Genomic DNA, 15,233 nt, shown 5'->3' with positions numbered 1-15,233 from the left:
CACATAACACAACTGCATTATCATGCAAAGGACTTTCTGTAATCTTTTGATACAGCGGCAAAAAACTTGACAGCTATATTTGACTAACTACAAGTTGCACACTGTAATTTGATTCACATTATTTAAGCTGTTTACAAAATGTATTTATCAAGACAAGTTGTAAACCTAAATTAATGTTGATGTATGCTGGTACTTTTTGAAACACTGTAGGAGGTGACATTAGTTGACTTAATTTACAGTAAAGGATGGCCCTGCATATTGATTATTGTTTTTTCCTGCCTTTTAGTGCTTCGCAAATTGACAGTCCATGGATTTCAAGAACCTCAGCAAAATATGGAAGTCATGGTGAGTTTCAGTGTATTTCACTGTCTGCTTTATAACCTCTTATTTTTCTAAAGCTGATATTTTCTGTTGGTGTTTTTTGGGTTAAAAATAACTCCAGTCACACCGTGCAAAATATGGATGGCTATGATGATTGAAAGTGCCTTAAGCCTTGTTTTGGTTCAAAGAGTCAACAGTTCTGTTTGAGCTGCTCTCCCACTCCCAACTGTGAAGAAAGTTCCACTTTATTAAACTTTTTTATTTTTTTTAATTTAGTTTTGCTGAAATTGGGTTTAAAATAATCTTCACCAAGGGCTTTGGTTTCCTCAGAGCTGAGAGCTGATGAAATTATTTTTACAACTTTCAACTTCAGCTCCAAATTCTGGCTACTTTGCTGTTTAATGGATACGTTTATTTAATTTAAAAAAATGGCAGTACTCATTTTACAAGAATAATTATTTAAATTGGCCTTGGTAAGCAAATTATGTCAAAGTGAGACATTTAGAAAATACCACTTACCTTTACTTTAATTGAAATATTTAATCTTTTGACCATGTTTTAAATTGTAAATGTAAAAATCTTTAAATGCGGACCTTTAGAAGAATCACTTTTAAGCTTTCAGATTTATGGTACATTTGGTTTTATGGGACAGCTACGGCTGAGTGGTTAGAGCATTCGTCCTCCAATAGGAGAGTTTGGGGTTTGATTCCACCAACAGTCACATGCTGAAGTGTCCCTGGGCAAGACACTGAACTCCTCATTGCCTCCGTTGTGTGCCCCATCGGTGTATGAATGTGATAAAGCACTGATTAGTCTTTGTATAGATCTAGTAGAGGGCTGTATGAATGGGTAAATGAGGGCACAGATTGTGTTGTAAAGCTCTTTGAGTGTCTTGGTAAGATAGAAAGGTGCTATATACAGTCCATTTACCATTTATAAATTACTTGTGTCCTACTAATCAAATGTATGTTTGACATATCATACTGTATATTATAACACATTAAAGAGCAGAACAGATACTACAAAATAGGTTGGGAAATCAAATGAATATATTGACCATTGGCAAATAACGTTTATTGACAGTTGCTTTTTTATGTACAATATTTCCACTTTATTATGTCTGGTTTATTTTCCCTGTCAAGGGTTCTCACTTGTAAATAAATATAAAGTTTTAATTCAAACTCGAGTAAGCCATAATATACCCTGATCAACTCAGGAGGACTCCACGTCATCATCCATTTCCAGCAAAGCTTCTAACTTTCTGTTCAGTGTCAAACCGAGTTATACTTACCTAATTAATACACCTGACAGCGTGCTGTAGGACACTGCTGTCTTCTAAAATTGAAATTCTGCACTCTGGTATTTTTTTTAAAATATTATATTTAAGCAAATAAAATATTACAAAGTAACATTGCCTGCTCTCTGGAGAATATGCACTTTTTCGTGTTTTATTTTCCAAGCCAATAAAACTGCCCACAATATTTAGGCACACAAAATGAAACTGCTTTGTACCACAGAAAGTTTTCTCATTGATCATCTTGGATCTAATTAGCTTGGTGATGTTGACCATGGCTGCTGTCTCATAACACAACACATTGTTGCCCAGACTGTTGCAAGCCATTCAACTCCGACTATCCAAGTAATTATGATTGTTTTTTTTGGTTGTTGTTGTATTACTGTTATCAGGAATTGCTGGGGCAGTTTTGTCTTGTGCCTTGTGCCAATGCACCACAGATGGAAAGGCATTCATACATCAAATGCTCAATCAGTGTTTACTTGTTCCTTTTTTAAAAGGCATTATTCACCGTTACATTGTTTTGTCCAAAACTTTGAAGCCATGGCTAATTAAGATTCCCAACTGATTAGAAATAATTCTTTGTGGTGACACCTTTCCTCTGAGTCCCACTCATTTCCTCTGTGTACTCCTGTAACCCTGCAGGTCATCAGGAAAATATGTTGTTTTAAAAACATTTTTCTTGTAAGTTCTTGTACTATGTCAAATAAGCACGAGATCCTGAACTGTCTCAACAAACATTTTGTTGCTTCTGGTTCTTTATTTGACACAGTTACTAATGGAAGATCAGCCACTTCCCTTAATAACCAAACTTCTACAAATCAAATCCCTCCTACAAGTCAATCCTCAGTTAATCACACCTTCTCTTTTTCTCCATTCTCAGTCAGTGAGGTCAATAAACTGTTAAAAGATCTTGATCCTAAAAAATCTGCAGGTCCAGATGAACTTCCACCTTATTTCTTAAGGCTGGCTGCTCATATCATCACAGTCCCTGTGACCCACATCTTCAATCTCTCCATAAGACAAAACTCCATCCCAGACACTTGGAAAACAGCCTTTGTTCTTCCTTTGCTGAAGGGAGGTGACCCCACCTCACTGAACAACTATCGACCAATCTCTAAACTCTGCATTTTAGCCAAGGTTCTAGAAAAACTGATAAACTCTCAAATCAAAAATTACCTGGACTCATTTAACATCTTACCTCCACATCAATCTGGTTTCAGGAAACAACACAGCACAACCACTGCTTCACTGAAGGTTCTTAATGACGTTGTTGAAGCACTGGATGCTAAAGATTATTGTGCTGCACTTTTCTTAGACCTGTCTAAAGCTTTTGACACTGTGGATCAGAACATCTTGTGTCATAAACTCTCAGAAATCGGTTTCTCAGATCACACCATTGGTTGGTTCTCTAACTATCTTTCAGACCGGAGGCAATGTGTTCAACATAATGGTACTTCCTCCAGTTATTTAACAGTCAACAATGGTGTACCACAAGGCTCAGTCTTAGGACCCACCCTCTTTACAATCTACATACATAATGTAGGTAAAAACATCCCTAATGCATCCATACATTTCTATGCTGATGACACAGTTGTTTATTGTCGAGCTAAAACTGTTGCTAAGGCTTTCCAGCTTCTGAAATCTGCATTTAACTACATCCAGACTGATTTGTTTCACCTCAAACTTGTCCTAAATGCCGAAAAAACCAAAGGGATGCTTTTTTCAAATAGGAAGTTGGTCCCAGCAGTTCTTCCTCCGATTTTATCCTCAAATGGTGTCCCCATTGAGTTTGTTGATTCCTATAAATATTTGGGTATCTTGGTCGACTCACATCTTTCTTTTAAGCTCCATGTGGAAAACTTGGTAAAGAAACTGAAAATTAAACTGGGTTTCTTTTTCAGAAACAGATCCTGTCTAACCCTGAATGCTAGAAAACGCCTTGTATCTGTGACTTTCCTTCCCTCAATTGATTTTGGTGATATTATTTACATGAACGCTCCTACAAGAACCCTGCAGATGTTGGATGCTGTCTATCATGGTGCACTAAGATTCATAACTGGCTGTGATTATCGTACCCACCACTGCACCCTGTATTCACTGGTTAACTGGACATCATTAACTTCACGCAGACTCTCCCACTGGTACATTTTCATCTTTAAATCACTTCTTGGTCTGCTGCCTTCATACATCTCCTCCTACATGTCTCTGCGTGAGTGCAGCTACGGAGTGCGCTCTCAGGACATTATTACCTGCAGTGTTCCCTCAGTGAGGACTGAACTAGGCAAAAGGGCCTTCTCCTACTCCGCTCCTGTTTCCTGGAATATCTTACAAAAAGATTTGAAGCTCTCGACCTTGACCTCTCTAAGTGGCTTTAAGAATCTGTTGGACTCCTGGCAGGGTCCAATGCTGACATGTTCCTGTTTTTAGTTTTATACATTTGTCTTGGAATCTAGCTGTTTTTTTGGTTTTGTTACCTTTTTCCTTTTAGCCATCCTATTTGTTAAAAAACAAACAAACAAAAAAAAAACTGTAGTATGAGTTTTTATAACTGCTAATTGTTGTTGCTGTTGTCCATTGTTGTCATCTTTCTTTGTTGAAATCAGGTCTCTCTTGTAAATGAGTCCTCGAGGCTCAATGGGATTTACCTGTATAAATAAAGGTTGATTGAAGTTGTGACTTTGAAAAATATTGTGTGCTGTGACAATAATGGCAATAAACTGTATATACAATTAAACACTCAGTACTGTTGGTTGCCTATCATCTGTCCTGACATGTTCTGCTGGTAATAATGAGCCACATTTTACCATTTTTGGTTGCTTTTGTGTCAGTGAAGTTTAGTTATAATATTTTTTTTCAGGTTGTAACAGTCATATATTACAACAAAATGTAATTTTCATAGTAGAATAAAAACTAGTCTTTTGTTTCTGTGATAGTCTTTGATTTACAGTGTACTCAGTAGGTATTTCCTGTTACACAGACACAACTTCTCATGTATATTATTGATTTCAGTGTGCAGTGTTTGAACTTCAAGTCTTTGAAACGGCAAGTGGTGCAGCCATCTGTCTGTCTTTGGCATTGCTTTTTGAACTCTGTGTGTTGTGTCAGGGCCCTAGGCTGATGGTTTATGACATTCCTTGTTGGGTCTCCAGAGTAGAATTGTTTTACAAGATGTCTTTTCACACATGATATGATCATTTGAGACAATTGAGGTCTATTTTCCAATCATCACAGCAGCAGCATTGTTTGAGATTTGCATCAGAACAGAAAATACTGACTAGGCTTAATAAAGTTAGCCAGTTTTTACACAAGCTGCCAGAAACATGAAACATTAAATACTTGTTCTGCATACTGATCTTTTCTTTATTTTATTATATCTAACAAGCTCAACGGGAATGTGTCTAGACTTGACATAGATTATGTTAATTAAAATACAAATCTTTTTTGAAATCATTTATGATTCACGTGTTTGGATAACAAACTCTTATTTTAGTATAAGGAATTCCACAGTCAAATATTTACATACTTGCTAATATTAACATCCATCCATTCCTTGTGCTTGCTTTAGCTTTCTTCCCACTTCTTCTTTCCTGGTCTGGGGGTCACTGGTGTCCATGTCCAGCAGTCACTGTGCGAGAGGCGGGGGACACCCTGGACAGGTTGCAAGTCCGTCACAGGGCCGCATAGAGACAGAGACAAACAACTATTCACACACTCACACACCTAGGAACAATTTAATTACCAGTTAACCTAACATGCATGTTTTTGGACTGTGGGAGGAACATGCAAACTTGATACAGACAGATCCCAGGTCGGGATACAGTCCTGCAACCTCGCTGAGAAGAGACCACTCTACTAACTGCACTCCCATTCCACCACTACTATTAATTTCATTTCAAACATACTTTATTAATCCCAAAGAGAAATGAAGTGACGTAGCTCATCATCCTGGTTTCATTCAAGAGTTGTTATAAATGTCGATAGCTGTGGGCAGGAAGGATGTCCTGCAGCGAATCGGAAGAATCTGGCCACAGATACCGATCCGTCCACCCAGACCCAGCTGCCAGCTTAGTCCTCCTGGGCAGCAGGACTGCCCGAATGCCGGGCAGGATTCCTCCCTGAACGACGGTCACTCCTCCCACCAGTCTGCCGAGCTCCTCATTGCCACAGCCATAAGATTTGATTCCAAACACATTGTCTCCTTTAATTTGTCTTAAATTAGTATTATTGTATCTATTATCCTAACTGTGTCTGTCCTTTGTTTTTTTAAAATTCTGTATCTGTTTCTAATTTGACCAGTAGATGAGTCATTTCTAAATTTGCTGTATGAAGACCTTACATTCTGCTTTTAGTCAAAAACGAAAAACTTTTACTTTGCATAGATTAAAACATATCACATTATGCTTCTTCTTATTACCCTTTGGCATTGCCATGGGCCTCATCTCTTTAACTTTTAATTGTCCAAACTTTGTCATAACTTATTCAGTGGAGTTCTTTTTTGATGTCGATCACTTTCCATCATCTTCTTTTCAGTATCCCACTTGTGTCTTAACAAACGTCCGTTGTAAACTGTGTTCTCCATCAACTGCCACCCACTCATTTATTCCTCACTCGTGACCCTTCCCCTCAGCAGTAACGCTGTTAGGAACTTTAGTTGCTGGCTGAAATGCGTTTTCGGGACGTGTGATTAATGACACAGCTATTGACCTCATGGCAGAACATTAATGCCGAATTAAACAGATAGCACCTCCATCTATCATCTAATTTCTCATGCTAAGAAGCCTCTACTACAGCAAGCTACAGAAAATTGATTCTCTTTCATACTGTTCAGCTAGGCACTTTTATTTATACTCATACGTACAAAGACAAGTGTGCACTGCCCACACACACACATATGTACAGTTTGTCTGCTAGTATATCTTCTCAGCTGAAGCAGTCATGAGTGATTCAGCTGCTGAAATGTTAAAAAGATTAAATTTATCTCACCCTCTGCTCATTTCTTCCCTTTCAGGGTTTCCTGAACGCTGTGTTTGAAAGGCTAAAACAGTTCTTGGAATGCTGTGAGTACTTGTCTGTTTTTCAGTCTGACATCTTTGATTCTTGACTCTCCCTCCTGTAAACAAACACACTTATCAGTGTTTCGTCTAGTGGATACAGACGGCATGTCTAAGATACTTTGCCACTCAGAGTCTGTGCGTTATAATAGCTCTGCATAATGAAGGTGTCAAATTAAAAGTTGAAATGGAGTTATCCTTTTGGGGCTGATTTTGTTCCACTTGAAGGTAACAAGTCATTTAAATTCACTCTAAATTATCTGCTGTCATTTTAAAGGTATGGGACATAATCAAAGAATGAAAGTTTTTGAAATTGCTTGATCTTGTGAGAGTAAAGACCCTTGCCCTACTTTAGCTTATCTTAAGCTACAATACTGTGTTATTTTGCTTATATAAAATTCTATTATTTGGCTGCACTGAACATTTTACATCAAAACTTGCAAATTTTAACATATTTTTTAATTAGGTTATATCCATTAAATTAAAATGCTGACTCGTTTTCAATTTCATGTAGAAGTGTGCTTAGCTTTAGGCTCCAACATACTTGAGTGGGGTTATGATGGCAAAACTATAACTGTCTCCCAGAGGACCAAAATGTCAGCTACAACAATATGAAGGGCTGACATAATACTGCCTTGTCTCCCGTGCAGGACCACAGCTTCTGATAAGCACTGCTTTGAGATAATTAGGCTACATTACGGTATAATGAAGCGGAAAAATTAATCGTATGTCTTTTTCTCTTGAGATTTTTTTTTTTTTTCCACTTTCAGAGCATCCAAGTGATCATTGTGGTTATTTAAAGGTTAATTAAAGGGGGCTCAAACCTAGTAATTACACTTGAAAAAGATGGCTATGCAAATGTGGTAAACTTAAAATCACAACTCATATTTTTTCATACATACTCATCAGTTTTTTTCAACTGCTTTAAATGAGATCAAATTTAAAGTATATCCTATTCATTCAACCTTTATTTATACAGGTTAATCCCATTGAGCCTCGTGGACTCATTTACAAGAGAGACCTGATCTTGTTGATGTTTGTTTCATAAAATTAGCAATTCTCAAATGGCAATACATTTTTTACTTTTGCATTTTTAAAGTCACCATTTCAGTAAGAATCAATTTCATCAATCCATTATCTTTACCCGCCTCTTCCTTTTAGGGTCGTGGGGGGTCACCGGTTCCCATGTTCATTTTCATTTGCAGTTTTAGTTTTTTTCCCCTAAATTACAAAAATCAAAATAGTTTAGAAGTTAAAGTGCTATTTTTTTTTCAAGGAAATCAGCATAATTCAGATTTGCATCATTACCAGCACTTAAAATTTGGTACTTTTATGTTCATGCCCATTTTACAAAACAAACAAATAAAGGGTTTATGATTTATGCAGTTCATACGAACAAAATGTACAGTGGTGCTTGAAAGTTTGTGAAGCCTTTAGATTTTTCTGTATTTCTACATACATATGACTTAAAACATCATCAGATTTTCACACATGTCCTAAAAGTAGATAAAGAGAAACCAGTTAAACAGATGACTCTAAAATATTATACTTGGTCATTTATTCATTGAGGAAAATAATCCAATATTACGGTACATATTTGTGAGTGGCAAAAGTATGTACAAGAGTACAAGAGACACATTAGTGTGGGTGGATAGAAAAAAACATTCAGTGCTTTTGTTAGTTTCTGACACGAAAGGAAAAATCAGATAAAACAAATGGATTGATACCCGTTCAGGGACTGCAGTCGCTGGTATGGGATCAGGGTGCTCCACTGTTGGCCTGTTCACTCCAATGAAGTGTTTCGAACAGATGTAAATATTCTTGTTTACATTTGTCCGGTCGATACCTACTCGACCACTGTCGAGTCCAACGATTACATTTCTTTCCCTGAGTAATCGGCTTTGGAAACTGCAAGAAGCATATACCTTGCATATAAGGATTGTCAGCATATCGGCTGTCACTATTGCAAGTCCCGCAGCAGCAAGGCTTCTTAGATACCGTTTTTCTGCAGTTTTTTAATTGACTCAAATCATGACTACAGCAATGTATTGTAATGTTCTCAAAGTTCCTTTTGCCTGACATCCGGGTACTTGCTGATGTCACATATTGTGTAGGGAGTTATTTTTAGTTACCCTGGCCAGCGCAATTTATTTTAGTTTATAGCTCTTCAATTGAAGCCAGAGGAAGTATTCTGTTTAATGACATGCTTTCTATCTTGTTTTAATTATCTCGTAAAGTGAGTATAGCAGTGTTTTTCAAACTTTTTTGGACCAAGGTACATGTTTTCATTGAAAAAAAAATCACAAGGCACACTAATAACCAAAAACGTAAAAAAAAATTGAAACTCTAGCCTATATTAACAATATAAACTCATTATTTTCAAATTGTCTTGAATAGGTATCAAATAAACAAAGAAACAAGTATTTTATGATCTTTCATATTTTTACCTACTCTGTGTGAAACCTGGGCCTGTGGATGAACACAGAGCTGAAATCCTGGAGGATATTTAGGAGCTACAAGTTCAGCAACATGGTAGCTACATTTAAGGGCTACTTAAGCTTACTTGGTACCATAGCACTGTTGGCTAGCTTTTCACCACACAACAAGCACAATGGTGTCGTTGCATCCCCGGTGAAAGTAAATCCAAATGAACTACAGCTTTTGCTATATTGCCTCGCGCAAGAGACTTTGCTCGAGGTCACCGTTTTTGCTTTCTTTTGACCTCCATTCTTACTAGGGCTTTCGTCTGGGTCCAAATTTTATCCAGGATCCATCCAATTCGGCGTTTGCATTTTTTATTTTCAAAATCTTCTCCCATCACTTATGACTCCATCCCAAGTACAAGGCAGTTAGCTACCTGCTGCCACCTACTGATATGGACGAGTATTACATGATTACTCTGCCAGTCACTAGACAGCACAGACACTGAACTATGGCATATTATTTGCCGATAATAATTAATTAGTTTTCAAAAGTGTTTTTTTAGACCAATTAGGTGAAATTGAATAATTTCCCATGGCACATTTGATGATCTCTCACCACACACTAATGTGCTGCGGCACAGTGGTAGAAAAACACTGATTTAAAGAGCATCAGGGGATCCTTTTTTTTTTACTAGACAAGTTTTGTCATAACACTTGGTGAGCTCAAGCTTAAAAAAAAAAGAAAAAAGAAAACAGATTTCAAGATATGAGCCACAACTCTCATTTCCAATATTCACTTTGCTGAAGGCTGTGGAGACAAGTCCAGGCCCTGTTGGTATTTGGGCCTGGCAGATAGAGGAAACGAAAAGGAAGCTCATAGCTGGCCGGGCAAGAAATATCAGCTTCACTCTGTCTGATAAGGTCAGCAAAATAAACGGATGATTTTAGACAGTCTGTGGGATTCATTCAGGTGTCTGGCTTTTTCAGTTTGACGTTTGTCCTCCAACTTAGGTCTTTCATTTGTTTTTATCTTTCACTATACTGTTAAAAAAAAGTATTTTATGAAGTTATACATCTGTCAAAATAATGTCTTTTGCATAACATTTCTTCTCATGACTGACTGTCTCACACTAGCAAACAAGTACATGGACACAATGTCAAAAAAGTCTGTATCATTTATGTAATACCGGTATTTATTTACATAGAGCTTGATTTGTTCAAAAACGTGAAATAAAAAACTAATTACTTAATAGGCAAGATAACCCCATAGTCATTTTATTTTAGTATCCAATAAAAATTTAAGTGCATATAAAGATAAAGATGCCAATAAACCTGCACATTTTTAAGACGATTTGAGGATCCCCAGAGGCTATTATTGTCGCTGCTGATTTGATCTGTACAATTAAATAGAAAGTAAAATATAAAACCCAACAATTTTCAGTCAGGTCATCTGGACAGGTTTTTTTTTTTTTCTTTTTGTGCTGAAATGTTTCACCTTACATCCAGAAGGCTTCATCAGTGAAGGAAACACACAACACAAAACTGATTCTTCCCCCAACAGCTTACTCCAAAGTGGAACAAACCAGTTATGTTGGTGCTAAGATGGTCTCTTTGGCACGCCCCTCACACAATGTGCATAGTATGCATGGGCTCCAAACTCGTGCACACATCAAAGGCAAATCCACAGCATGTCCACACTGCTCTTCTGTGCTGAAAAAAATCCCAGAAAGGAGAGTGAGTGGAACAGACCGAACCTGTGCTTGTCCATAACCGTGATAACAAATGACAGCCATCAGCTGTGATCCACCACGAGCTGGGCGGACATGATGGAAGAGGGGTTCCCGGTCATGCCGCCACTTTGCAAAGGGCAACGGGGAATTTGAAACACCAAACAAATTTAGAAAAAGAACGTTAGGCTACTTAACATAATCCTGGTTCTTTGCCAACAGAGTGAGGATGTTTCACCAACACTTCCCTCCTTGCATAGACATTGAAAGAAACTGTCCTAGAATGAGTAGGAGGTGGTCAGTTGACTGTGGTACCATAATGGGGGTGGAGCCCTGAGCACTGGGCTGTATCAGACAGACGTAATGTCGTTCTAGCTTCTGTAGTTAGTCACGCTAGAGCATTTTCCATAGTGAAACACCACGCTGTTATCAAAGAACCAGAGTTATTCTAGGTAACATAACTTTTTTTTTTTTTTTTTTTTAAACATCTGTTCAGGATTTTTGAGACAGCTTCATAAAAAAAATAAAACTGGCAGAATTTTTTTCTCTGCTTTGAGTGTGTTTTGAAGAGTCCAGATAGCTTTTCCCAGTGGTTTCCCCCAAGGTCCCAAAATGCTTGAAAAATTTTGTGTATCCTGACATAAATTTTAAAAACTTGGCACTGAGGCTAAGGAAAAGAGTGATTGTCTTGCCACTAAAAGGTTGGTAGTTAGATCACGGCTTTCCACCACAATGTTTTTTGGTAAGACGGGACTGAATCTCAAGTTGCCCCCTGATGTACACATCGATTTGCGTAAACAAATGAATATGACTTGTAGTGTAAAAGTTCTGATAGGTCGAAGTGCTACATAAATGCAGTTCATTTACATTATAATGCTGGTTTTTGTGCTAAGTGTGTCGCTTCCGTATCAAATGAATATTTTTCTTATTTAAGGTCACCAAGTTGGTCCTGATAGTACATGCAGGGAAAAGCTGGAAAAGACCATCATACTGTACACTAAAGTTGTGAGTTTAATAACATTATTAAAATAAACAATCTATATTTTGTACAAAGACATTTCTGACTAATTATTGTGCCTACCTCTAGTATTATCTCTCCATCTTTCGCCATGTTTGATTGCTTCTGTACTTTGCTTTTCTCTCCTTCTTCAAGTTGGTGGATTTTCTGGAGTACCATCCATATGCATTCATCCCCCTAATTCAGCGCTCCTTGGAGTTTGCGGTTAGCTACATTTTCACACCTGTCGGAGAGGGTGTGATCTTTGAACGCTTCATTGTCCAGTGCATGAATCTCATCAAGTTGATTGTAAAGAATGAGGCATACAAACCTGCCAAGAACATTGATGGTAAGATATAATCGCTTTGGAAGGGAATAAAGCTCATTTTCAGAAATGTAGATTTAACAAATTGTAGAAGAATGGTAAAACATAGACAATCAATTCTGATTGAATTTGGCTGTGCTTTAGAAAGCCATCACAACATGTTGCAATCTCCTCAAAGCTGATCACTGACATTGTTTTGAAATACCATCAGTTTTTCCCCTTCATCACTGCAGCTTATGTTTATTTCAAGCTGGTGAATGGACCTCCGGCAATTTAATTGTCAGTGGGACATGGCTTGTTCTTTCAGTTAGTATGACTTTTGAGAGGTCCAATTGGAGATCTCCTTACTACGCATTTACTTTAACAAGCTTGTGTGTTGTTATGTTTAGTTTTCTAAAGGCTGGCTTTAGGTTTGCTTTTTCATAAACAGCTTGGTTCTTGAATAGTAAGAACATTTAAATGAAGGGACTGTTAAATATATCCTCTGTGACATTTTAACAAAAAATGTCAGCAAATTATACATACTTTATCCACAATAAAAAATATTAAGATAACAAGATTTCAAGACCATTTTCCTCATTCTTGTCCAAAATGGAATGAGATTAATTAATTTTTGCATAGCAATTAGCATTATATTTTGTAGTCATGTATGCTGTCGATTGCTGTCAGTTCCAACACCAATTATAAGATACTGGAAAGTACAGAAAAGGTAATACTATAAACTATATTTGCTTTGCCTTACCTTGCATATGTAATCTCAGTCTAGTGTCTATATTCTAATTTTAAGAACATGATTATTTGTTAATAATTTAATCTTTTGTTTCACTGTCTCCTCTATTGTTAGACAGTAAACCAGAGAGTCTAGAAGCTCACAAGATCAAGACGGCCTTCTTCACTCACCCCACACTTACAGAGATTGGACGGCGACTTGTTTCACACTACTTCCATCTCACAGAGGAAGAGTTGACGATGTGGGAGGAGGACCCTGAGAGCTTTGGTAATTACACAGCCCATAAAACACAAGCTGAGTTCAAATATCTAATAGCTGTGAACTTTTAAATGAAGTTGAGAGTTTACAACCATGTCCAGAACTGTAAGGGTGTATGTTTGGCAGTTAATGAAGTCAGCAACAAAGCTTCCAGTGCAAACTTACTTTAAAAAGTGCATACAATTTTTTTTTTTCAAACTGTGACTAATATTTGATAAAGTGTAGAATATATTAAATGTGTTAATGTGCTGGTGTTCAAAGCATTGCTGCTGCTAAATATTTAATAAGAAGGCACCGAAGGAGCTTCTTAAGGTCTGACACTGGTGCACAGAACTCCCCGACTTATTATCATGGCTTCGATGACTCAAAATCTACACCAGTATAGTGCAGTTCAATACTACATTATGTATATCAAACATTTGAACCTGTGGTCTTTCTTTTATTCAAAGTTACATTAGCCTGTATTTTATAGTGCTTACTGGTATTTCATTTGTCTTAGGACAAAGGTGCTAAGAAGTAACTTGATAAAGAAAATAAATTTGGTTATAGCTATTTAGTTATAGTTTTTCTTTCAGAGAGAACAATGTAAAGCCAAATATTTTTTGTATGGATAGGGATCAGTCAGCATGTTGTGTGTTTTATTTTCTTGTTCAGCTACATTTTATCTTTTCTTTAGCTGTTGAAGAAAGTGGTGGCGATTCTTGGAAGTACAGTCTACGGGTAAGTTAAAATAAATACTTATGTAAACGAAATACATTTATTTATGAAAGCCTAATAAAGAATAGTAGCAAGTGCAAATGAAGGTAACTGGAAATTTCAAATTCTTGAAATGGTTTGCTTTATTTCAGAGGAGCTGCTTCAGATCAAAATAGAGTCCAGAGTTCTGAGCTTTTAAAATGTGTTGAGCAATTCATTTTGTGATTTTGTGAACAAAAACAAGTCACTCTGCCTCCCATCCCATCTGGGGGTTGTTATGGTTTACTTGATTGGTTTGGCTACATTTAGTCTTGAGTTCCAGTAATTCACTGTTTGACATATCTTACAGAAAACTGGTTCTTCTGTTTTTCAAAAATTGTTTGGATTCTCTGCTCAAAAATTTGCTTCTAGTCTTAAATGTAATTTTTCAAAACCTGTGGTAGACTTTGACCATGGTTTTGGTTGTCAGTGACATGTTTGGGAGACCCGAGCTCGTCCCCCATACATTGCGTCCTACAAATAGAGTTCGACAGTGGCTATCATGCAATCTCACATTTAGATTATTAGGGACAATATAACAACAATACAATGTTGTTTGGTTGCATTTGCATGTTAACAAATTTCCCACTATTCTATGCTTTACAGTGTTCCAATTTATTTATCCAAATTTGTAATTTCTATAGAGTTCAACATGAAAAATGGTAGCATGTGAAGCTTGGCAGGAACTGCTTATGGTGCCTGGAGCTTTATAGCTTATCTATGTGACTGAGTGTTGTTAGTTGGCAGGAGCTGATAATTAGTTGTTGCTAATGGTATAATCCTGTACCGTTGGTATATAAATAGTTTTAGCCTCCTTGTAGTTTCTCTCTTTTTTCTCTCTCTCTTCTGTGTTGTGTCCTTGCTCAATCACTTTAGATGACAAATGTTTGCCTTGAAGTAAAGGATTCTTTCATTTAGAGCTTGATATTTACTTTAATCAAGATGCTGGAGACAGAAAGTTTGATCATATATCTTATATCTTCAAAGTATGTTTCTCTTTATATATCTATATACATTTTTTTTTTCATTTACCTTTATTTATACAGGTAGTCTCATTGAGCCACGAGAACTCATTTTCAAGAGAGACCTGTTTAGGGAGCAGATGGGGGTAAAGAGCCTTGCTCATGGGCCCAGATTGGGGCGAATGAGGGTGGGGGCAAGTGTGGGTGCTTCACCTACCCCACCCACATTTTTGATGTCGTCGGTACCAGGGCTTGAACCGTTGACGTTCCAATCTCAGGCCCACCTTCTCTAACCTCTGCGCCACCACTCCTCCATATATACAGTAAATAATAGATAGATAGATAGATAGATAGATAGATAGATAGATAGATAGATAGATAGATAGATAGATAGATAGATAGATAGA

At 37.1% G+C, this 15,233-nt stretch overlaps 1 protein-coding gene across 1 annotated transcript in view; it reads left to right on the top strand.

The window, feature by feature from the left end:
* The window catches only part of ipo11 (importin 11), a 146,665-nt gene that overhangs the window by 27,117 nt on the left and 104,315 nt on the right, over positions 1-15,233 (top strand). The window contains exons 7-12 of the mRNA XM_037680985.1: positions 287-345; positions 6,627-6,675; positions 11,754-11,824; positions 11,973-12,165; positions 12,986-13,138; positions 13,806-13,849. Coding sequence (XP_037536913.1) covers positions 287-345; positions 6,627-6,675; positions 11,754-11,824; positions 11,973-12,165; positions 12,986-13,138; positions 13,806-13,849 — 569 coding nt within the window. The remainder of the gene's footprint in view (positions 1-286; positions 346-6,626; positions 6,676-11,753; positions 11,825-11,972; positions 12,166-12,985; positions 13,139-13,805; positions 13,850-15,233) is intronic.

The sequence above is a fragment of the Nematolebias whitei genome, chromosome 8 (genome assembly GCF_014905685.2).
Source record: "Nematolebias whitei isolate Nwh7 chromosome 8, NemWhi1, whole genome shotgun sequence".
In the NCBI taxonomy this organism is placed as follows: domain Eukaryota; kingdom Metazoa; phylum Chordata; class Actinopteri; order Cyprinodontiformes; family Rivulidae; genus Nematolebias; species Nematolebias whitei.
Note: the sequence above shows the minus strand (reverse complement) of the source record. Positions and strands in the feature narration are given on the sequence as shown.